Here is a 25,736-nt window from a genome sequence, read left to right as displayed (position 1 = left end):
ACTTTAATTAGTTAATTTTGGGCATGATATGGATCATTTTGGTGTTAATAGATTATTGCTAATGTATCAAAATTCAATGTCAAACCCAGAATTTGTGTTCACCGAAAGTGAAAGGGTAAAATCCTGGCTTGACCACGACTAAAATTTGTATTTAATTTTTTTTTTTTATAAGCTTTTAAACACTGGTCAGATTACTGTTTTTATCCCATAGTCCTGAGTCCTGACTTATTCAGAGTCATGTCAGATGTTTTATATCATACAGTATGTATTCAAAAGTATGTTGTAGGTATGTGTGTTTAATGTTTGGACAGTATAATAATAGTTGTAAATTTATTAGGGTTACCAAAAGATAACACGTTACTGCATTCGATTAATCAAAAAAATGTTAATCACGTATACATGAAGATTAATCACACAATTTATTTTGACCGCACATGATCCTTTAGCGCAGATAGTTACCTGAAAGGTGGCGTTAGTGATGGTCAGAGATCAGACCAATGCATACGTCAGTGCAGGGATGAGTGAGGGGACTCCAACTGGTGTGCTTGCTGTCAAATGCATCCAAACAGGACTTCAGATTAAACTTTTACCACGTTTTCAGCAAATAAATGTAAGTAAGTAAAAAAAAAAAAGTAGAACTGCACATTTTTACGGAATTTTGAACTAATTCACAATCCTTATGAGAGACAAAAAAACATATGTATTTTTTTTCCTGCATTCTAATTTGTTCTAACCTGCTCGTTTTAGGTGGCTCGCAATGGTGCAAATGGGAATAATCAATTTTGCCACTAAATCACCCAAAAATGTGACCAAAAACCACCAACAATACTACATTTACTGTACAACTTGTAAGCTGAATATTAACCAAGTATTTGCAATATTGTTATTATAAGCGTTATTGTAGACAAACTATTTTTAGCCACGTCGTGATCTAAGAGCGCTAACTAGCTTGTGCAGCTGCAGTGTTGACATACTGAGCTGCTGCACATGATCGATCGCCTGTTAGCTGGTGAAAAATAATTCTAGATTATAAGTCATGCCTCTCACCTGGATAGAAAACGGTTGTGGACATAAGCCAAGAAGTTGGTCATCTGTGACATTCAACTTATACCCGAGATGGCGAAAAAACACACAAAAAAAGCTAGTTTGCGGCACTGGATTTGTTTTAACCCTTTGCAAGGATTCTGATTAATTTTTCATCTAAACGGCAAGTTCTGAATATCGCATCAGTCGGCATACCAGTGAAAGCAGACTTTGTACAGTAAATGACTGTCTTATTATGATTGTTTCTCTCATGAAGTCTACCATGATTACCGGTAGTAGTGTTGTGGTTGTTGAAGGAAAATCAAACGTTGTGATGCATCTTTGAAATTAATGCAATAAACACACCTATGCAGACTCAACATCTTGAAATGTCCCTGGCAACGCGTTTCTGGTATTTGCCGTCGCCACATATCCAAAATCAAAACTACTGTTATTTCTGGTCAATAAGAAGCAGCTTTATTCCCATGCTTTGAACCCTCCGGTTTATACAATGCTGCAGCTACCGGTAGTCACATCAGACCCATGAAATTGATTTACGGGTCACAGTGGATCAATGAAATTGTTCACATTAAATCAAAAAGACTCCCATAATTATTCAGTCATTTAGCACGTTATGTACTCACCCTCATCATGGAGAATAAACGACGAAATGCACACGAAACACAGCCCCAAAACCAAAGACAATCAACTTGGCCATTGAAAAAGGGAATTGAGCTCCTGCACGGAACAAAAATCCACCACAACCAACGGACCGCTGCACGCTGAAGAAGACGGCAGAACCCCAGAGACGAAAGTGAAAGAAAAAACGAGTCTGAGATAATGAAGGACAAAGCAAACCCGTGTCCCCTCAACTCCGATGACCCCAGCAACCCCAGCAGGCAAGAGGAGGACAAAGACAGCGCTCAAACAGTTGAGTAAATATTTAATATTTTAATTTGTACACCTGTGGCTTGTGAATGTGTGCGGCTGATATATGTACAGATTAAAATCTCTCTAATAATTAAATGGGTGTAGTATATATTTAGGTGCACTTTTTAGTGTGGAAATTACGGTATGTGCATTTAAAACAATAAATGCATATAATTTATTCTTTATTTTCTTGAGTCTATTTGTCTTTGAAAAATGAAAGACGGTTAATATAGATACCCTGCCTTCCGCCCGAGTGCAGCTGGAATAAGCTTCCCAGAGCGGGACAAGCGCTACAAAATGATGGATGGATGGATGGATTAATATAGAATGAAACTCAATGATATTTAATTATGGTTACCGTATTTTTCGGACTATAAGTCGCAGTTTTTTTCATAGTTTGGCCGGGGGTGCGACTTATAATCAGCAGCGACTTATGTGTGAAATGATTAACACATTACCGTAAAATATAAAATAATATTATTTAGCTCATTCACGTAAGAGACTAGACGTATAAGATTTCATGGGATTTAGCGATTAGGAGTGACAGATTGTTTGGTAAACGTATAGCATGTTCTATATTTTATAGTTATTTGAATGACTCTTACCATAATATGTTACGTTAACATACGAGGCACGTTCTCAGTTGGTTATTTATGCGTCATATAACGTACACTTATTCAGCCTGTTGTTCACTATTCTTTATTTATTTTAAATTGCCTTTCAAATGTCTATTCTTGGTGTTGGGATTTATCAAATAAATTTCCCCAAAAAATGCGACTTATACTCCAGTGCGACTTATATATGTTTTTTTCCTTCTTTATTATGCATTTTCGGCCGGTGCGACTTATACTCCGGAGCGACTTGTAGTCCGAAAAATACGGTAATTAAAATTAATCCACATCAACACTGTGATAAATCTGATTAAAAATTGTAATTATTTAAAAACACTTTTGTTTTGTATAATATTTTTCCCTTCAAAAAGAACAAGTTGATTTTGAAAACGTCAAACTGAATTTGTTTGGCTGCAGCAGCTCAACGACCGTCAACAGGCATCTGTGATTGAATTGGAATGTTTCCAGTTCTGAGCTCAGTGAACTGGGAGAGTTATTAAAGCAAAGTGATGTTTAGGCCAAACGGCCAAGTATATTTGCTGTTAACCCATTCCAAGAATTTGTTAACAACAGCTACTTGTAGTCATGGCTCGGTCAGTGTGTGCAACGTCGCATGCAGAATCCTCATATCCTCAACGGCTAACCTCTGTCCATTAAAGCTGGAAAAAATAAACTGAAAGCCATCTGTCTGCCAAATAAGCAAAATCTGCTGGATGCGGTTTTCATATATTCATTGATTTGTGGGATTGTCATGGTTACTTGCCCATAACAACAGTCTCCAAGGAGTCTAACAAACCCTCATGGCGCCATGCATTGTAACAGAAACAAGATAAAAGCAAAGAGACGTGCCGGCCTACTCCGATGTAGGTTCCTTTAACCAGCCGTTGGCCTGCATCAATGATTAAAAAAAAGTAAAAATCTCCCATATTTCATCACAAGACTTACTTTTTAGGCCCAAAAAAGTACATTGCATGTCAATAAAAATCTACAACAGAGAGAAATTATGAAAAGATAGCAAAGGGAATTAGGTAGGGTATATAAGACAAGCAGAAATAAGGTTCCTTGTGATTTTGTCCCCTGGAATCAAATTAGCATGAGCGTGTTTGATCGTTTTGCGTTTGTACTTCTGCTTGGCTTATTTTTAGCTGGCACACACCACAGGAGGAACAGATGTGCCGACAAAACACATTTACTAATAATGGATTATTATAGTGAAGATATATTCTCTTTCTTCTTTTCAAAAGTACACTTTAGTGAACATCAACACAATGTTTAATGAGAGAGAATTTCATCATGTTGCAGGACAGCTAAATGAACTTAAGTGCCATTAATTGTCATCATTGTCACCAATTGATCATTAATATTATTGTTAATATTATCATTACTATTACAATTGTTATTAATATTATCATTACTAATTGTGTAAGAAAAAGGATTATTAGGTCCAGTGTTATGGTTGTGGACAGATCATAATCGACAGATATTTCCCTTTGGCAAACTTGTCCATTGCTATTATGCCAATACATTCCGTACGTCTATAAAAATACAAAGAGGACAGTGAAGCATAAACATCTTTTTTCTTCAGTTACTTTGAGTGTAACTACAAAATCTGCCATCACTCTGACTGCATTACTATTCAAAGCCTCCCAGGATCAATGGCGACAACGTCTGGGAGCCTGGAAAGCCACAACAAAGGCTGATAATACCATCATCTTCCGCCTGATTGCAGCCTCCCGATGAGAATACAAAGCAGGACGCACACACACACACAAACGCACATGCTTGCACATGTGAATTATGTACACAAGGCTACATGAAATATGTTGTTCAGTCTTTACCAACAGAATTACCTTATTTTTTAATGTGTGTGTGAGCCTATAATGTGCACAAGATAGAGTTTATCGTTTTCGAGTTAACGGACAAATTCTATTAAATATGTGTGACAGCAAGTTAAAGTTAAATATTGCCTTTAAGTTCAAGAGTGCAGTCAGGCCTAAAATTATTTTTCAAACCCCGCCAGCTAAAATCCTATTGAAGGGCAGCTTTTAATGGTCTTGCAGTGAAACTCAGAACAGCTGTCCTACCCAAGCAAACACCTGCTTGATTAAAAAATACATTAAACTGACCAGTACACACTCTGTTTAAAACTGAAATTCCATATCAGTTTAACTTGAGTTTCAAGAGAAAACCCTAATTTTTATATTTTAGCCGAATGAACTCTTATCTTTGTGTGAGGTTGTATGGTTTAAGTGTGCATTATTGCCCTTGACTTTTACTGTATTTGTCTTGTGCTGATCAACATCTTATGAGGTTCATCTGCTGTTGTGAAGTTCTCCCATTAGCCATTCTGCTTCTCCCCTGCATTTGGTGTTCTGTATACTGTATCTAAGCCCCTCGTTAGTAATTGTTGATTTATTTTTGGTATGTATGTGGTCAGACGTCGCACAGCCTTATGTCTCATATTCTAGTCCAAAAGTGTTTATTATTATCTGCTCTGAGTTTTTCTTGTCTTCACTTAAATCTGTATCCATCCATCCATTTTTCTACTGCTTGCCCCACTCGGGGTAGCGGGGGTGGCTGGAGCCTATCCCAGCTGCATCGGGGCAGAAGGCGGGGTACACCCTGTACAAGTCTCTGATCTACATATTGGCCATTACATCACTTGCAAAAAAAGAAGAAGACACAAAGAGATGACTTATTTTATGCACATTAGTGCACACCTTTTCAAGTCTATTAACTGAAGAAGCCTGTCAAGTGTGGGGTTAAATGTCCTAATCAGACCCAATTCCTTTTCAAACACCAAGTTCATACTCTTCACATGGAATATAACTGTACCTTTTAAAAAAGACATCTCGTGACTTCCTAATGATTAAACTGCAAGTGTATCTTGTTGTGTGCTGCACTCAGAAAGAATATGTGCACTTATTAGCACGGCAGCACGTTGTCTTCATTCCTGTCACAAATTAATTCGGGATTTTATGTTTTTGGGTGAAGGAAAAAAAGAGTTGAAGCAATCAAAGCGTCTACAGATCCTATTATAGTTGATAATGACTTTAATTGGAATATTACACAGCATGGTACAAGTTGCTTTCTGGAAATGCTTATTACTGAAGCATTTGTTTTCTATGCCCTCTGTTGTCTTAAAAACATTATTATTATCCAAACTAAAGTACGGTAAGCTTGTATTATTTTTTTCATTATCAATCTGCCATAGAAGCTAGTGTTTGTTTGTATCTACCTACAGTACATGGTACCTATTGTGTATGTATCATTTTTGTTATCAAATATGCTGTTAGTTGATTGCCTGTCTCTTTAAGAGACAGATGGACTTATATAAAGACAGTTGACAATACTTTTTCTTGCACTTCTTGGCGTTAACTTTGTTAAAACTGAGACTCAGTGGGACATGAATCAGATTGCTTCCTTGGGATGTTTTCTTCTTTTTTTCCAAACTTGTGCGATTCAGCATGTACAAGGATTGACCTGTAGCTTAGGGGACTAACAATACAGTAAAAAGACTGAAATAGGTCACTGCTTCTACCGCCTGGCTGCAACACTAACAGGTCTGGCTATTTTTAACTGTACTCATAACTTTATCAATCCAGAGGTATAATAAGCAGGCACATAAAGTAATAATAAGTTAATAAACATGTATTTTTTTAAGTGGGTCAAAAACAAAGGACTTTAACCCAATTGGTTCAAAAAGGAGATTGCGCTTCTCAATGTGATTCAAGATGGAGTGCCAAACCCAAAAAAAAGTAATCCAGTAAATGTTTCAAAAATGTTTGAAAAGGTAGCACATCCCAAAATTAAGACTAGTAGGACAAAATACTCACATTTCACTTGATTTATTGCTCACATCAAAACAGAGGAACGCTTACGCGTTTCGGCACGTGGCCTTCGTCAGAGCTCTGACGAAGGCCACGTGCCGAAACGCGTAAGCGTTCCTCTGTTTTGATGTGAGCAATAAATCAAGTGAAATGTGAGTATTTTGTCCTACTAGTCTTAATTTTGGGATGTGCTACCTTTTCAAACATTTTTTAAACATTTACTGGACTTTAACCCAATGTATGAATGATAAGAAGAATGTAACGGCGGTGGCGGCCTCAGGAACTTTTGAGGACTTAAGAAGCACAAAATGCCTTCTTAGTTGACATTGACCATTCAAAGAAATTCCCAGTGTCAATTACAGTGAAACAGTGAAAATGCCCCTCCTAACCCCTTTATGCGCTATGGGCCCTATTCTGCCATGCAAGTAAAAGGGAAAGGCTGCACAGTTGCACGAATTCTGGCCGCACGGGATTTTCCCTCTCAACGTAAGTCTGTCACTGCGCGCCTTCGTCCATGATGGGCGCTCTGGGTGGAGCTACCCTGAAATGTGGGCGTCCCCTGTCAAATCTGTCTGTATTGGTATTCTCCCATCGTCTTAAGTGCTTTTGCTTCTAGGCTGCGATAAGTCCAGCGCCCCGGGAGGTGAACGATTATATTGCACTTGAAGTTTGGATGCAGTGTGCACCAGTGCACTACACATAATAAAATAGTAAACAAGACTTCCAGAAAGCTATCATATCTATTCTGATCACTTCAATTACAGACAGCTGGTAATTAGGATAAAATAACTATAATGCCACTCTGAATGAACATACAAAATACCCATCATTGAACAATGTGACTATTTATATGAGTTGAACTGTAACATCTATCAGGTGCTTTAGAATGAAAAAGGTGATCGTCAACAACTGTTTTGTTGAACAAAACCGGTTGCTTTCAGCCACATCCGTCAGCAAGAATGGAAAAAGCAGAATAACCAATTTAACTGTCAACTGTCACCCCACACACACACACAAACACACACACACACACACACACACACACACACGCACACACACACAAATCTGTCCAAGTCCTCCTGACACAGTCACAACTCCACAAACAGTAACTGCTAAACAGAACACATAACTTCAGGGTGGCTACACTTCACACATAACAAGTGAAACAAAGTTTAACCTATGGATTACTACATACATCCAGGAAAAAGACACAGTTGTATGTCCAAACACGGTTGATAAGCCTTACGTTACGCCATTGTCACAACCTCCTTCCCTCCCACTCATGCAGAAACACAGCAAGTAAGTAATGGTCATTTCGATTTTCAATGCTTAATTCAGAGTGGCAATATGGTCATTTTATCCTCAGACCAATGAATGTTTCCATGAAATGATCAGAGTAGATTTGATAGCTTTCTGGAAGTCTCTTTTATAATTTTATCATGTGTGGCGTACACTGAGTCCAAACTTCAAGTGCAATATAACAAAGATGTAATGACAGCAAAATCTCACGCTACGATATTATCACGGTATTAAGGCCATGTACGATATTATTGTGGTGTTTTAGGTGCAAATTATTGTGCAGGAACATCCACTATTTCAAGCTAATATTAAAAAAATACAATCGAGATTTGAGTGTCTTTAAAGTGACAATGTAAACATCCAGTATAGAAAGTGTAAAACAATAATGTTCAATTTAGAGTCTTTCAACTTTTACTTTCTGAGAAGCAGTGGCCTCCACAGTGGACATATTTATATCAGTCTTGAAAATGCTGTTTCTCATAAAAATTTAACAATTTAACTTTTAATAATGTAAATACCTCACAAACTGATCTTTAGCTTTGCTGGCTATGAATATATTTTTTGGGGTGACAGCTTATGAGGTGGCGACTTGTCCAGGGGTGCTGCCTTCCGCCTGTTTGCAGCTGGATAGGCTCCAGCCGCCCCGTAACATCGGTAGAAATGGATGAATGGGTTGAGGATTTATCAAGTAGCTTTTGAGTATTTCCCATGGTGTAAAGTTTGTTTGGTGATTTTCCTCTGTGCAGCGCCACAGACTTTCTTACCTGGGCCAAAGAGGTTATGTTTCCGCTAGGGTTTGTTTGTGTGCTCGTTAGCAACATAACTCAAAAAGTTATGGATAGATGTCGATGATTTTTTTCAGGAAATGTCCAAAAAAACAAATCCTCTCATCTTCCACAAACACACTTCACTTCCTGCTTGCGGCGTTCCAAGCCACCCACCTTGTCGGGCTCGCACTGAACAGAGGATTGTGAGAGATGTAGTTTATTTTCAGACCCAGAGAACGCTAGAGCGCCAGAAAAAAACTACACCCCAAGTTTTTGTTTGAAATAAAGCGGTATCTACACCCCTAAAATGTAATGTTTCACCTTTCCGGGGCGCTGGACTTTTTGCAGCCTTAGAAATATGGGTAAAAGTACTTAAGATGATGGGAGAATAGAAGCAAAGCCAGATTTGACAAGAAACGTCCATGTTTTATGGTTGTTCCACCCACAGCGTGTGTCCGGGATGAAGGCACTTAATGAAAGACTTACGTCGAAGGTGAGAATCTACATGTCCAGAAACTGTGCAACTAGGCAGCTTTTCCTTCTTACTTGCATGGGAGAACAGGGCCTTAGATGCACAAAAGCAGCCGAATACCACAGCCTATTCACACCTGAATCGCGGAATCGAGTGCCCATACAAAGAATCCCACGTGTTAGTGACTCAGTCAATGTGCCTTTTTTGAGCACTGTCACACAAAATAAGCAAACTTGGGGCTAGAGAAAAATGCAAGTGGTTACCTTTTGACCAGGAATGTGAGAAACAGTACTGAATTTAAGATAGCACCATAGTGGCGTTTGCATGGCCCTTTCCTCCTTCCTCCCAATTTGCCAACAAGTCTAAAAAAAATGTAAAAGTGATGTTAAAAGGTAATTTATCCATTTTATTCATTATGTATATATAGATTTCACATAGTTTTCTGCATGTAAAACTATAATTATTCTTTACAAAAGGTGTTTTGTGTAAAGATGTTGGGGTATCTAGAACTGAATAATAGGATTTACATTTACATAGGAAAAATAGATTGGGTTTTCGTACAATTCAGCCTTCTTCTGACCTTTTGGAAAGGATTATTAATAAAAACTGAGGCACTCCTGTCTCGCATATTTGCTTACTTGCTTGTGCAGTTCTTACCACATTGAAAGACGGAATAAAGTTTTTGGAATATGCTGTCAGGAGCTCATGACAGTGTGAATGTCTGACATAATAGTACATAAAAGCCAGCTTTAAGCACAGAGGCAGACTTTTTAAGACCATGGTCTTAAACTTTTAACAAGCTGATTACCAGTTTTCAATAAATTGATTACCCCTAATTTGTATTTTTATCTCTTGCGCCTATTTCGTTGTTTTGCGTGTGGATGCTACCCACACAATATGGTTACAAGTGCAAAATTAACACTGATTTTGGAGAAGAGAGTCGGACCAACTGTCGAAAAACTGTTTGCTGACTACCTTTACTGCCTGCTGCAATAGAACAAGAGCCCATTCTCACAAGAAAAGCAGAGACTTGATTTTCACTAATAATACTATCAAGAATACTAACTAAATGTTACTTTTTCAGCCCAGTGACTTAAGTGGTGTAAACCTACCCTGAAGTCAATGCCCACAGTGGAGATGAAGCTCCCAGCTAGAAAGGCTCCATCTTTGAAGCGTACCAGCAAGCAGGTCTTTCCAACACCTGAATCTCCCACCAGCATCACCTGAGACACATACACAAAGTGTTTGTGGCAGGGAAGGAAAACTTGATCTATTCCAGAAACAGAATATTTGTGCTCAATATCATAGTGAGGCTATAGTGAAGATTGAAATAGTTGCGGTTAGGCATTGTGAAGTGTTTGTCATTCCAAGATGCCGAGGACAATAGGCAGCATGCAGGTAAGGTGATCTTTCAATTCCAATGATAAAAGCAAAAATAACCTAGAGATTTTAGCATAACATATTCAATGTGAATAGTAGAGAGAGGGAAACCTAACAGTCGCCAGTGGCGAACAGGCTCCGTAAAACAAACTACACTTCACTAAACAGTTGCGCGTTGCAAACAAGAATCAGGGTCTAAAAAAGAGGCACGATTGCGAATGGCCGCCGGTGTGTGTCCCAACCAACAAACCGGAGCACAGAAACAGAAATTAACCTCGAACACTGGAAAAACACCAACAAAGGAAAAACAAGACATGACCTGGGCTGACAGGTCTTGACATAAATCACATCAACAGTAAAAAGCATGCAGATTTTTTATAGTCATTTAGTGCTAAGAAGAAAGCTGAAAGCTCATTTAATTTACTTCTTTTTTGGACGATTTTTTCATGCATCTTCAACAAGTGTAGCAACTGCCAAGACAAGAGTGAGGCTCTTCAGCACAGCCTCCATTATTATCCATGAAAGAAGGAGCAGACTGACAGCTGAGAAGGCGGACATTTAAATATTTCTAAAATAACAATCTACGCCTCATGTTGAGGTGGCTAAATGTTTGTTAATTTTCAAGTGGATGTATTATTTTTGGTATATTATGTTATAATTATTGAATTACTGGTCAGAATTTAACTTGTTTTCAAGACAAAGACCACATTGAGTGTGATATATCTCTTAACTGGAATTATAATTATTTTTTCCATTGTTTTACAAGTCAAATTAGAACTTTTGTTTTGCTTTATTTAATTTGATTTTTAAGGTTTGAAAGGTGGGTCTGGTGAGTCAATCAAAAATTATATTAAAAGCTATGTGTATTTAAAGTTTGTTTAAAAAAAAAGTGACATCCTAATGCACATGGTTAAATGTCTTAATTCAAGGAACCAGAATGTGTTGCACAGTTTTAACAAGGTGTTTTAATGACTAAGTCTAGCAAAGTATTATTCAGTCATTGCAGGATTTCTGTCAAAGTTTTTTGGTGACGAACCCCAAGATGCAGAGATGGCGGCAGGCTTGGTACAAGAAAACATTTAAAGGCCTACTGAAATGATTTTTTTTTATTTAAACGGGAATAGCAGATCCATTCTATGTGTCATACTTGATAATTTCGCGATATTGCCATATTTTTGCTGAAAGGATTTAATAGAGAAAATCGACGATAAAGTTCGCAACTTTTGCTCGCTGATAAAAAAAAGCCTTGCCTGTACCGGAAGTAGCGTGACGTCACAGGAGCTAGTATTCCTCACAATTCCCCATTGTTTACAATGGAGCGAGAGAGATTCGGCCCGAGAAAGTGATGATTACCCCATTAATTTGAGCGAGGATGAAAGATTCGTAGATGAGGAACGTTACAGTGAAGGACTTGAGAGACAGTGATGGACGTATCTTTTTTCGCTCTGACCGTAACTTAGGTACAAGCTGGCTCATTGGATTCCACACTCTCCTTTTTTTTATTGTGGATCACGGATTTGTATTTTAAACCACCTCGGATACTATATCCTCTTGAAAATGAGAGTCGAGAACGCAAAATGGACATTCAGTGCCTTTTATCTCCACGACAATACATCGGCGAAATGCTTTAGATACGAGCTAACGTGATAGCATCGTGCTTTAACTGCATATAGAAACAAAAAAATAAAGGATAGAAGGAAGGATAGATAGAAAATCAACAATACTATTAAACCGTGGACATGTAAATACACGGTTAATGCTTTCCAGGCTGGCAAAGGTTAACAATGCTGTGCTAACGACGCCATTGAAGCTAACTTAGCAACTTAGCAACGGGACCTCACAGAGCTATGCTAAAAACATTAGCTCTCCACCTACGCCAGCCAGCCCTCATCTACTCATCAACACCCGTGCTCACCTGCGTTCCAGCGATAGGCAGAAGGACGAAGGACTTCACCCGATGCGTTTGGCGGCCCGGAGACGTAGGAAGTCAAGGTGAGGTCGCCGGCTAGCGCGGCTAGCGCAGCTAGCGCTCCAACAAAGTCCTCCTGGTTGTGTTGCTGTAGTCCGCTGCTAATACACCGATCCCACCTACAACTGTCTTCTTTGCAGCCTTCATTGTTCATTAAACAAATTGCAAAAGATGTCCAAAATACTGTGGAATTATGAAATGAAAACAGAGCTTTTTGTATAGGATTCTACGGGTACCATAACTTCCGTTACTCTGACTTCGTCACGCGCATACGTCATCATACCGCGACGTTTCAGCCGGATATTTCCCGGGAAGTTTTAAAAGTCACTTTATAAGTTAACCCGGCCGTATTGGCATGTGTTGCAATGTTAAGATTTCATCATTGATATATAAACTATCAGACTGCGTGGTCGGTAGTAGTAGGTTTCAGTAGGCCTTTAATGTCCAAAAGTAAAAATTAAGAAAAGACACAAACCAGGAACGCCAAACTGGAAAACGGGAAACAGGATCCAGCAAACAGGAGCTAGGAACAAAAAGACTGAAAGCAGTCCACGGCATACAGGAACAGAGACAAGTAACAGGTAGGAGCTACAAGTCTTAATGACAATAATCCAGCCGTGACTGGAGGGCAGGGCAGGTTTAAATAGCAGCTGGCTGACTGACACCAGGTGTGGCCAGGTGCCAATCAGCCACAGCTGAGGGGAAAAAGCACTCAGGGAGACAATCAGGAAATAACCAAAATAAGAGTGCTGACAGGAACTAAAGACAGGAAACTAAGACAAACGCAGAGGAAAACTAAAACTTGATCAAACTGTCAGGGACAACCCTGACAATTTCGAAGGCTTTTTTTTGTATTATTGTTGCCACCTAAAATGTCTGATTTCAAAAGGTTGTGGCTTATTTTATTTTTTTTAATCAATTTTTAAAGTGTTTCTTGTAACCCTAACCTCAAAAACAAGATTTCAACAAAAATTGGAAAATACATTCTGTTTTAGTTTTTTACTTGTTCTGTAGCACACAGACTTGAAAGTAGACACAGCAGTAAAGCACATACTCAAAACTCACTCTCAAACTACTGCACTGTTTACAGAGCGATGGGAGAGAGGTGTATGGTCAGAGAGAGAGTGTGTGTGTGTTTGTGAGTGTGTGTGTGTGTGTGTGTGTGTTTTGTCTCGTCTTGTCTTGTCTTATAGTAAAAGTGGTACTATTGTATTGTTAGTGTACAGGAGTTTTTCTTGTTTTTGTTTGTATAGTATTGTTCTTGTATTATATTGTTTATGTTGAATGTGGAATGAGTGAGAGGGGTTGGGATATTATAAGCATCTGCTTCATCCAACCCCTTTTCAAGCCTTGCATAAATGTCTTTGCTAAAATGTAAAAAAAAGCGTGTTGTTGTATTGTGCAGGTTTGAAATAAATACTTCAATTCAATTCAATTCAAATAATCATAACTAATAATAATGCATTATAAAGAAAGAAAAGGCCTATTTATTGACTGCTGTGTGCTCTGTCGTCCACAAGTTGCAGACCTTATACGTGTGTTTTTTACGTTTGAGAAGTTTTTGTCCACCTTAAACATTAATTTATGTTACAACACATTTGCCTCTGCACGGAACATTTGTGAACTGTTGAGAGCAATCTATAGTAGTAATTTTTGCTCGTAAATGAGAGACGATGAGAGAATATCATCAAATTAAACATATCTGTCATGTAAATGTTGCAGATTTGCTAGAGAATATGTCCTCAATAGTTTTACCCCGGATAAATAAAGGTGAAGAAGTTGCTTAAATACATGTTGTGGGAGAGGGTTGTGATCAGCGCACTGTTGGAGTAAAGGTCAGCGCCCCTGTCCATCAGACAGGGGCGTGGCATGGGCTGACTGAGAGACACGGCTGGCAGATGATTAGTTTACGCAGGTGGTACGTGCTAGACTGATCATCTGTTGTCTTTAACAGTGAGCGGCCGGGTGCAGGAGAGGAGGAAGGAGCGAAGGGACTGAAAAGTCAATTCTGTATATATATTGAAAACCAAAAAAAGAGAACATTATTAAACCCTGTCAACTCTGCGCAACTGTTTCCAGCGTGATTCTGTGGGACTGTGAGTACAAAAGCTTACATTTGGCGCCCAATCAAAAAAAAAAAAAGGAACAATGTCGACGCCAAGCCCGATAGAGGCATTGGGGCAGCTGTTGGCGGAAGTGTCCACGGCCAATCACCAGCAGATGGAAGCCATGCAGGGACAAATCACCCAGCAGAACCAAATCCTGCGAGCCTTAACAGAGAGGACCGGAGCAGGGGCACCCGCGGCAGCAAAACCATCATTGGCGGCCGTAGGGATGCACAGGATGGCGGAGACAGAGGACCCGCAGACTTTTTTGGACATGTTCGAGGCCACGGTGGGAGCATGCGCGTGGCCCGAGGAAGAATGGGCAGTACGGCTGCTACCGCTGCTGGCGGGAGAAGCTCAGCGGGCGGCACTCAGCCTACCACCAGATTCCCGGGTGAGGTACCGGGACGTGAGACGTGCGGTACTGGACCGGACGGGAGGTTCCAAAGAGGATCACAGGCGCCGGTTCCGGGCAATGCGGCTCGGCCCGGAGGAGCGGCCTTTCGCCCTGGGCCAGCAACTAAGAGATGCGGCGACGAGATGGCTGCAACCCGGGCAAATCCAGGAAGTACTGGAACAAATCATTTTGGAGCAATTTATGGAGGCGATCCCGGCACGGACCTCGGCGTGGGTCCGTTATCACCGTCCTCAGGACTTGGCAGCAGCGGTGGCAGCAGCGGTGGCAGCAGCGGTGACGTTAGCGGAGGACCATGTGGCGGTGCACCGCGAAAAAAAAAAGGAGGAGAAGTCCGCGGAGGCGGTGGAGCGTCCAGTTCCAGCGCCGCGCAGGATGCGCGCGCCGCCGGCCGAGGGAACCCAGCAGTGGCCTAGGCTACGGAATAATCAGACTGTTTTTTCTCCTCCTCAGACCCCGGCCGCTACTGACGCTGCGTTTCCCCCGCAAATGGCTCCTCGAGTGCCTGGGCAGGCGTGCTGGAGGTGTGGGCGGCTCGGACACCTGCAGCGGGAATGTCCGAGCATGGAGGTGGGACAGGTGATCCAGGTCGTCGACCCTGCGGCGCCCTCCCCCGGAACAGGAGAGACGTACTAAGTACCGGTAAGGATACAAGGGAGTACACACCGGGCGATGGTGGATTCGGGCTGCGAGCAGTCCATGATCCACCAGAATCTGGTTCGACCCGGGGCATTGAGAAAGGTTACACGGGTGCGGGTTAAATGTGTGCATGGGGATATTCACGAGTACCCTATCGTGCCGGTGGAAATTTTTTTCAAGGAGGAAAAACATAGTGTTAAGGTGGCTGTAAGTTTGCGCCTGGCGCACCCCTTAATCTTGGGAACCAATTGGGTGGGATTTAACGGGTTAATAAAGCAGTGCGCAGGGGTGCGTTCACGACCGGTAGGAAAAGGGGATAGCCGCGCTGTTCTCATCGGCGACGCGAGATTATCCGACGCTGCCGGGGGGAGGGGGAAGGGGAGCCGGCGGGGGCTTCGCAGGAGGTTTCCCCGGTTCCCCAATGGCGCCCCATGGATGATTTTCCACTCGAGCAGTCTCGGGATGAAACTCTGCGCGCGACCTGGGACCAAGTGATAACAATTGATGGGCAGCGGGTTCGCCCGGGGATAGCGTGGGATTTCCCTCACTTTGCATTGATTAGGGACAGATTATACAGAGTGAGTCGTGACACTCAGACAGGGGAGGAAATCACCCAATTGTTGGTGCCAAAAAGCCGTCGGGAAATGATTTTCCAGGCGGCACATTTTAACCCGATGGCCGGTCACATGGGGTATGATAAAACACTCAATCGGATAATGGTCCGGTTCTATTGGCCAGGCATTCGGGCAGATGTGCGCCGCTGGTGCGCGGCTTGCCCGGACTGTCAACTAGTCAACCCCGCGACCACCCCTAGAGCCCCTTTGCGGCCATTACCACTCATAGAGGTCCAATTTGAGCGAATTGGCATGGACCTCGTCGGACCATTTCATCCGAGCACCCAGGGATATCGCTTTGCGCTAGTCCTGGTGGATTACGCAACACGCTATCCCGAAGCAGTGCCGCTGCGCTCCATCTCTGCAAAGAGTGTCGCGCAGGCACTGTTTCAAGTTATCTCCCGAGTTGGAATCCCGAAAGAGATTTTGACTGACCAGGGCACGTCCTTTATGTCACGCACGTTAAAGGCCTACTGAAATGTTTTTTTTTTATTTAAACGGGGATAGCAGATCTATTCTATGTGTCATACTTGATCATTTCGCGATATTGCCATCTTTTTGCTGAAAGGATTTAGTATAGAACAACGACGATAAAGATTGCAACTTTTGGTATCTGATAAAAAAAAGGCTTGCCCCTACCGGAAGTAGCGTGACGTAGTCAGTTGAACATATACGCAAAGTTCCCTATTGTTTACAATGATGGCCGCATGAAGTAAGAGAGATTCGGACCGAGAAAGCGACAATTTCCCCATTAATTTGAGCGAGGATGAAAGATTTGTGGATGAGTAAAGTGCAAGTGAAGGACTAGTGGGGAGTTGAAGCTATTCAGATAGGGAAGATGCTGTGAGAGCCTGGGGTGACCTGATATTCAGCTGGGAATGACTACAACAGTAAATAAACACAAGACATATATATACTCTATTAGCCACAACACAACCAGGCTTATATTTAATATGCCACAAATTAATCCTGCATAATAACACCTGCGTGTTTGTTATGCTAGCTCCTAGCTCCTCTGCTAGCTCCTAGCTCCATAGAACACGCCAATACAATTCAAACACCTGATCAACACACACAATCACTCAGCCCAAAAGACCGTTCACCTAACCCAAGGTTCATAAAGCTTATATATTTTTAAAAAGTTACGTACGTGACGCGCACGTACGGTACGGTACGTGTTATGCTAGCTCCTAGCTCCTATGCTAGCTCCTAGCTCCATAGAACACGCCAATACAATTCAAACACCTGATCAACACACACAATCACTCAGCCCAAAAGACCGTTCATCTAACCCAAGGTTCATAAAGCTTATATATTTTTTAAAAAGTTACGTACGTGACGCGCACGTACGGTACGGTACGTGTTATGCTAGCTCCTAGCTCCTATGCTAGCTCCTAGCTCCATAGAACACGCCAATACAATTCAAACACCTGATCAACACACACAATCACTCAGCCCAAAAGACCGTTCACCTAACCCAAGGTTCATAAAGCTTATATATTTTAAAAAAGTTACGTACATACGCAAAAAAAAGTTGCGCACATACGGTCAAGCGATCAAATGTTTAGAAGCCAAAGCTGCATACTCACAGTAGCACGTCTGCGTCTTTGTCATCCAAATCAAAGTAATCCTGGTAAGAGTCTGTGTTACAGGCGTCTGTGTATCGAAGTCAAAAGTCCTCCTGGTTAGAGTCTCTGTTATCCGAGTTCTTCCATCTTGACTGCATCTTTCGGGAATGTAAACAAAGAAGCGCCGGCTGTGTACTGTTGTGGCTGACTACGTTCGAAAAATACGTCCATTTCGCACCGACAACTTTCTTCTTTGCTTGCCCAGCTTCCTTCTCCATAATGCAATGAACATGATTGAAACAGATTCACGAACACAGATGTCCAGAATACTGTGGAATTATGAAATGAAAACAGAGCTTTTTCGTATTGGCTTCAATGTGGAAGGCATACCCGTGTTCCCCGGTCTACGTCACGCGCATACGTCATCCTCAGAGGCGTTTCGAACTGGAAGTTTAGCGGCAAATTTAAAATGTCACTTTATAAGTTAACCCGGCCGTATTGGCATGTGTTATAATGTTAAGATTTCATCATTGATATATAAACTATCAGACTGCGTGGTCGGTAGTAGTGGGTTTCAGTAGGCCTTTAAAGGAGCTGTACGGATTATTGGGGATCAAATCCATTCGGACCAGCGTTTACCACCCACAGACTGATGGGCTGGTGGAGCGGTTGAATAGAACCTTGAAATCCATGATCCGGAAGTTCGTACACGAGGACAAACCAAATTGGCATAAATGGTTGGATCCCCTGTTATTTGCAGTGCGGGAGGTTCCTCAGGCCTCAACAGGATTTTCTCCATTTGAGCTGCTGTTCGGCAGGAAGCCGCGAGGGGTACTGGACCTAGTTAAAGAAAGCTGGGAGGAAGGTCCAAGCCCCAGCAAAAACGAAATTCAGTACGTCATGGACCTGAGAGCAAAACTCCACACATTGGGGCACTTGTCACGTGAGAATTTGCTCCAAGCCCAAGAACGTCAGCAGCGCCTGTATAACAGGGGGACACAACTCAGACAATTTTCACCGGGAGAGAAAGTACTTGTATTACTCCCAACATCCAGCTCCAAATTACTCGCCAAGTGGCAAGGACCGTTTGTGGTTACACGACGAGTAGGTGACGTGGATTATGAGGTTCGGCGGGCTGACCAGGGCGGGGCGACACAAATATACCACCTCAACCTACTAAAAGGTTGGAGGGAAGCGGAGCCTGTCTCCATGGTGACGGCGATAGCGGAGAGCGAGGAGCTGGGGCCGGAGGTTCCCCCCTCCCCCCGGCCCTTCCCTCTCCGCTGTGATAATCATCTGACGCCGTCACAGAAAGCAGATGTGGCCAATTTGCAGCAACATTTTGCTGACGTGTTCTCCCCCCTGCCAGGCCGCACGAACCTCACCCAACATCACATAGAGACCAACCCAGGCGTGACGGTGAGGTCTCGGCCCTATAGGCTGCCCGAACACAAGCGCAAAGTAGTTCGGGAGGAATTAAAAGCAATGCTGGAATTGGGGGTAATAGAGGAGTCACACAGTGCATGGTGCAGCCCCATAGTTCTGGTAGGGAAGAAAGATGGGTCTGTGCGGTTCTGTGTGGACTACCGCAAGGTAAATGCTGTGTCACGTTTTGACGCCTACCCGATGCCCCGGGTCGACGAGCTCCTGGACCGGTTAGGCACTGCTCGTTTTTTCACGACACTGGATTTGACTAAGGGCTACTGGCAGATTCCCTTATCTCCAGAGTCTAAGGAAAAAACGGCATTCTCCACTCCGGAAGGAGATCGTCCTCCCCCGCCTCCGATGGTCCTTCCACGTTGGGTGCCAAATGTGAACGACTCAAGCCGTCGTGTGGGGTTCTCAGGACCATCCAGGACAGACATCCTGCGAGCAGGTTTTGACTTCTTTATTTTTCAATAAAACCTGTCTGCGGTCGGGTCGCTTTTCAGCTGCCGTGTCCTGCTTCCTCTGTCGCTCCAACTTTTCAGTCGCATGCGTCTTCGTCTTTCTGTGGCTCTCTCTCGCTCTCGTTAAGCCTCCGCTTCTCTTTCGCTTCTTCCGTGATCTCCGCTTCTCTCTTTGACGTTTCCGGCTGACGCCCTTTTACACAGTGTGAGGTGATTATTAAAATGTGCCCAGCTGGGCGCTCCACGCACCGGGTAACAATTGCGGCGTCGATCTCTGCCCACACCGCCTCGCCGATTGCTCGCCGTCCACGCTTCCTCGCCGCCATTTTGGGCCGGGCACCGCCGTGCCCTGCCTCGCTGTTGGACTGCCGGCTCCGCCTCTCCACAGTGGTATTGAGCCATCTTTGCTATCACCAGCACTTATGGAGTTTGGATTTTATTTTATTTTTTACATATTTTTGATAGGTCATTGCCCCTAATGTAAGCAGACAATAATCATTGATCAACAATGATTCATTGATTCAACCCAACAATCGCTTTGCCTGGTTGAGGTTTGCAGTGGTCGAGAATCAGATTTTGCAGGTGTACCTAATCTATCTCTGCCGGGCGTGTACGTGCATCATTTTCTAATGTGTTATTCCGTCAACTCAGCAGCAATACACTCAAATTTGATAGTCCGTTGAGTTTAATTTGATACAACCACACAATAAGATATGGATAATGGGGTAGCACTTGAAGAGGTGTTAATCAAAGTGTGAAATTGTTTTTACAAATTTGCACCATGCTAATTTGCAGAAATACTCAGTGCAAATGATTGTTTTCTCATCACACTTTAACTGTCAATGAAAATAAAAGAAGTTTAGAAAGAAAACATTCAGTTACAACAGGGATGGATTGTTGACAAATGTGTTGCTGGAAAGAGAACAATATGACTACCAACGTTGTTGGGTTGCTTAATTAAAACCATATATGTAACTGACTTAAAAGACAAGTATTTATGTTTTAATTGTATTTCTTTTTTATACAAAAAATACCAAATTAGAAAATGTAAAAAGTAAAAAAAAATCAAATTAGAGTAAAGTATTTTCTCATACATATTACAGATAGAAATGACAAGTTGTGATCTAATGTGTGGTGCAAGGGAATATGACTGTAACATGCATCACTTTTAATTTATTGGGTTTTTGTATTTGACCACACAGGCAGGGGAATAGAATGGAGCGCTATGGGTTCGTCTAATGCAGTCCTGCTCTAATAGTGAAGTGGGCCCTTCTGGGGAGGGCGTGAAGCGATGGCAGGTGCAACGTGTGTGACCCCGGGAAACATGCAGTATCATGCTTCAAACTCTGCTTCGAAAAGCTGTGCAATGCAAAACGTGCTCATTGTAGCCATTAATCCTGACTTTTTCCCTTTGATTTTTAAAAAATCAGCATAATTTTTTTTTTTTCCATTTTTGTTTTGTTTTGAATAGTATGCTAATGTTGCTGATCAATTTGAATGTATTACTTTTTTAAGTTTATTTAATTGTATTTTTCAGTATCAAATGGTTTAAGTCCGTCAAAAAAAAATGTTTTATTATTTTTGGTGAATTTCAGGCAAATTGATGAATTTTCAATATTTTTTGCTACAGATTAGAAAAACTAAAGAAAAAAAGGGTATTATTTGTTGCAAATTGAGCTTCATCAATTATTTCTTTTTTATTGTTGTTTTTTATGTTAATAAGAAAACAATGTTATGCAGAGGTGTACTTATAACAATTTTATAGACAAATTGTATAATATTGTCGCGGCAGAGAGTGGCAGGGCGTGAAATGTGTTCTTCTTCCTGGGGGGGCGTCACAGGAAATAATTGAGAAGTACTGGTGTAATGTGACAGCCAACATTACGACATTCTAATAAGAATTATGAATGCAATCCTGAGATAAACATATGCAGCAACAAGCAGAAAACAAAAAGGAAAAACAAAAGACAACATACTTAAATGTTTGGGCACAAAATCTGTATGAGGTGATATCTCAGCCATCTTTCAAGTGTGCAATATGCATAAACATATGCAGCAACAAGCAGAAAACAAAAAGGAAAAACAAAAGACAACATACTTAAATGTTCGGGCACAAAATCTGTATGAGGTGATATCTCAGCCATCTTTCAAGTGTGCAATAGCGGGCTGGTCAATCCAAATATCAACAATATCATTACCAAGTGCAGCATTTGTATCAAAGTATGTTTTTCAGTTACCTTCTGTTTATTTTCACAATTTTCACATAATGTTTCGTTGTTGATACAAACCCAAGGAAAAAGTCCTTAACCAAAGGAATTGAAAGAGAGCCAATTGTGTCAGTTATTTTGCACTACTGAATTTAATTTTGCTCAAAACTATTTACCATAACAAATTGGAATATTTTCTTTATGTTACATTGTCTTATTGTGCTATTGTTAAATGTTTCATAAATAAGTTTGTTGATTTTTTTTAATTTGTCTTATATTTTATTGTAATTATAATCGTGATCGACACATCTTGTCAATCAGTTCTTCTCAAATAGTGGGGCGCAGTGTGATGCCATGCTTTATCAGTATCATGCAGTATCATGCTTCAAACCCTGATTCGAAAAGCTGTGCACTACTAAACATGCTCATTGTAGCCATTAATCTCGACTCACTCATTGTGATTAAAAAAGTATAACATTCAGCACAGATTGTTTTATCCAATGTTTGTTTGGTAGGTTAAAGTGTTTTATATATTGTTCTCTTCAATTAGTGTTGTTGATCAATTTGAATTTGTTATTATTTATGTAGTTTGACTGTATTTTTGAGTATGAGATGGTTCAAGCCGGTCAAAACGTGTTTATTCTTTAAATGAGGATTGTTTGTATTATTATTTTAGGCATTCTAAATATTTTCTGTTGCAGACTAAAACACATTGTTAATAAAGTTATTTGTTGCAAGTTAATCGATATTTCTGTCTTTTTTTTGTTTTAGTTTTCTTTAGGGGCGGTATAGCTCGGTTGGTAGAGCGGCCGTGCCAGCAACTTGAGGGTTGCAGGTTCGATCCCCGCTTCCGCCATCCTAGTCACTGCCGTTGTGTCCTTGGCAAGACACTTTACCCAACTGCTCCCAGTGCCACCCACACTGGTTTGAATGTAACTTAGATATTGGGTTTCACTATGTAAAGCGCTTTGAGTCACTTGAGATAAAGCGCTATATAAATGTAATTCACTTCACTTCACTTCACTTTAATGTTAGTAAGGATACAATGTTATGCAGAAATGTACTTTAACAATTTAGTAAAGTAAGAGTAGCGATATTGGCGATGCTGGCCATTTCCCAGCAGGCACAACACATTAAAACAACGTTGAGAACTTGTTGAATTAGTTCCTGGCGTTGAGCAACTCAAAATTAACGTTGAAACAATATGCTTTTTGACGACGTTTAATCAATGTTGGGTTCTGACGTTGATTTGACCATTGAAATGTGGTCATTTCCCAACCAACATTGTACAACACAAATACAATGTTAAAACAACATGCTTTTTACGACGTGTTTTCAATGTCAGGTTCTGACGTTGATTTGACCATTGAAATTTGGTCATTTCCCAACCAACAACAAGGATTAAACGTCGGACAGCAACGTTATCTCAATTTACAAATACAACTATTTTGCAAGGTTGTTTTCAAAGTCAGTTTTTAAGGACATGTATAATCAACGTTGTATCAATGTCTTGTGCCTGCTGGGTTGTGTGTATTTAGTATCAGATCTATACCAAAATTGGCAGTATCGCCCATTAGTGATGTGTGATGCCACTGATTTTCTTTCAGATTCGAAACAGAATAAAATTCAGGCAAATATCGGCGATACCAATCCAATACCAATACTTTGTGCATATTTCTAATGCGTCTAGTAAAATTTTTGTGTATTTCAAATGTTGCTGCTCTTGAGGAATCCTCTTCAACCAATATAAAATCACATGGCGTTATTCTGCACTCACTGATGTCTTGTATATATTCAACTCTGTATGTACTGTCTCCAAATAGCCTGAGATAAAATGATACATACTCTTGCTGTTTTGGAATACTGACTGACTCATTTTAATTGCCAGTCATTTTCTTAAATAAACAGTTTGCAATCATAGGCGCCGATCTACATTTCTGCCAGTGGGTGCTCGGTGTATGTGTATTAAAAAGATTGAAAGTTGCCATCAATTCCACGTGGGTGCTCGGCATTGTCCGTGGGTGCTCGGGCCCCGAAGCACCCACAGGATCGGTGCCTAAGTTTGCAATGGCTGTTTTATTGCAATTGCTATGTATAATTTAATGGCACATAGATTATGAATTATTTAGGAAACTTTACCTGAATAAATATATGCTTCTTTTTTTTTGACCCATGTGTTTCCAACCAATCACTTTTCATTTAGACAATATGTCAATGATTTAGTTACTTTACACTGTGTTCCTGTTATTGGTATACAATATCTGCAATAACTAAAGCAGTGGTTCTTAACCTGGGTTCGATCGGACCCTAGGGGTTCGGTGAGTAGGGCTCAGGGGTTCGGCGGAGGTCAAGACACACCCGACTCATCGTGTAAATAAAAACTTCTCTCTATCGGCGTATTACGGATACGGCAACAGCAGAAGTCAGACTGATTTGCAGGTGTGTAATTTGTTGTGAGTTTATGCGCTGTGTTGGTTTTGTTCTTTGAACAAGGTGATGTGGATGGGTCAAATGCAGAGGACAAATTTCACCACACCTAGTGTGTGTGTGACAATCATTGGTACTTTAACTTTAACTTAACTTCATGCACGGTTCATTTAGTGCACCAGTAAAAAAACACGGTAACACTTTAGTATGGGGAACATATTCCCCATTAATTAGTTTCTTATTAACATGCAAATTAGTAACATATTGGCTCTTAACTAGTCATTATTAAGTACATATTAATGCCTTATTCGGCATGGGCTTATTATAACCCTAACCCTCTAACGCTGGCCCTAACCCTCTAACCCTAACCCTAACCCTAACCAAATATCTTTAAATTAAGTCTTTGTTACTTAGAATATGTTCCCCATACTAAAGTGTTACCAAAAACATATAACTTTGTCTTGAATTTGAAAAAATCCAACATTTAATTTTTTACTAAAGAAGGGTTCTGTGAATGCGCATATGAAACTGGTGGGGTTCGGTACCTCCAACAAGGTTAAGAACCACTGAACTAAAGTATCACATTTTGACATTTTGATTTGAGAATGGATATTAGACCATACGAGTTTGGCACCGATATTTCAGTATCGATCCGCACATCACTATCGCCCACCCCCTACTACACCCAACTTCATATTTCACTGACAGGGAATAACACAAACTATGGCATCTAAACGAAAGAAAGTAATTTATGTATTTGTTTTTCTACCACCACCACTCACCTTGAATGCGATATCATAAAACTCCCCGCTGCCGTTGATGGACGGTCCGCTGGGGTAAACAAGACCGGAGGTCGGTGAAGCCCCGGCGGTCAGACCCTTCCCCGTCCTCCCGCCGCCCGGCGACCCTTTGGGGCTCTTTGAGATACCTTTGCCCTTTAACGTCTTCTTCCTGGACATGGCTCTGGTAAGAAGTGGAGTTAACAGCATGTGGAAAAGTAAAACCCTGAGGCTGTCAATCTCTCAGCGACTTGGTTTTAAATAAGGAGGTTCACACTAAACCATTGCTTGTAATATTTAAAATAAATACTCTGGTGTGTGGCGGGGAAGCGACAGTGAAAGTCTTGACAATGTAAACAGCTCTCTCTCTCTCTCTGTCTCTCTCTCTCTCTCTCTCTCTCTCTCTCTCTCTCTCTCTCTCTCTCTCTCCCTCTCTCTCCCTCTCTCTCCCTCTCTCTCCCTCTCTTTCCTGGTGCTCCTTGGAGTGAACACAACATGGTCCTCCTGCAGCTTTAAAGGGAAAGTTCACTCATCACCTTATCCTATATAACATGCACAAAATTAGGTACATATTCGTCAAATAGGTAATTAAAACTGTTCTCATCGATAACAGGGGTTCCTAAGGGCGGCTGGGGGTCTTTTTTGTATGGAAGTAGAATTGTCTCACATCAACTTATATATACAGTATATGATATTAACACATATGCATATATTAATAAATATACAAATACAAATACAAATGTGATGTACAAATAAATAAATAATTTGTATAAATAAACGCGTATTTGTAAATATATTTTTGAGATTTGAAA

At 41.1% G+C, this 25,736-nt stretch overlaps 1 protein-coding gene across 1 annotated transcript in view; it reads right to left on the bottom strand.

Moving 5' to 3' along the window:
* LOC133655061 (ras-related protein Rab-26) overlaps positions 1-25,289 on the bottom strand; it is a 142,836-nt gene extending 117,547 nt beyond the window's left edge. Inside the window, exons 1-2 of the mRNA XM_062054967.1 lie at positions 24,928-25,289; positions 10,045-10,155 (exon numbers count right to left, since the gene is read on the bottom strand). Of these exons, the coding sequence (XP_061910951.1) occupies positions 10,045-10,155; positions 24,928-25,134 (318 nt within the window). The 5' untranslated portion in view covers positions 25,135-25,289. The remainder of the gene's footprint in view (positions 1-10,044; positions 10,156-24,927) is intronic.
* Positions 25,290-25,736: the final 447 nt, after the last annotated feature.

The sequence above is a fragment of the Entelurus aequoreus genome, linkage group LG08 (genome assembly GCF_033978785.1).
Source record: "Entelurus aequoreus isolate RoL-2023_Sb linkage group LG08, RoL_Eaeq_v1.1, whole genome shotgun sequence".
Lineage (NCBI taxonomy): Eukaryota > Metazoa > Chordata > Actinopteri > Syngnathiformes > Syngnathidae > Entelurus > Entelurus aequoreus.
This window is presented reverse-complemented; position numbering and strand designations above follow the sequence as displayed.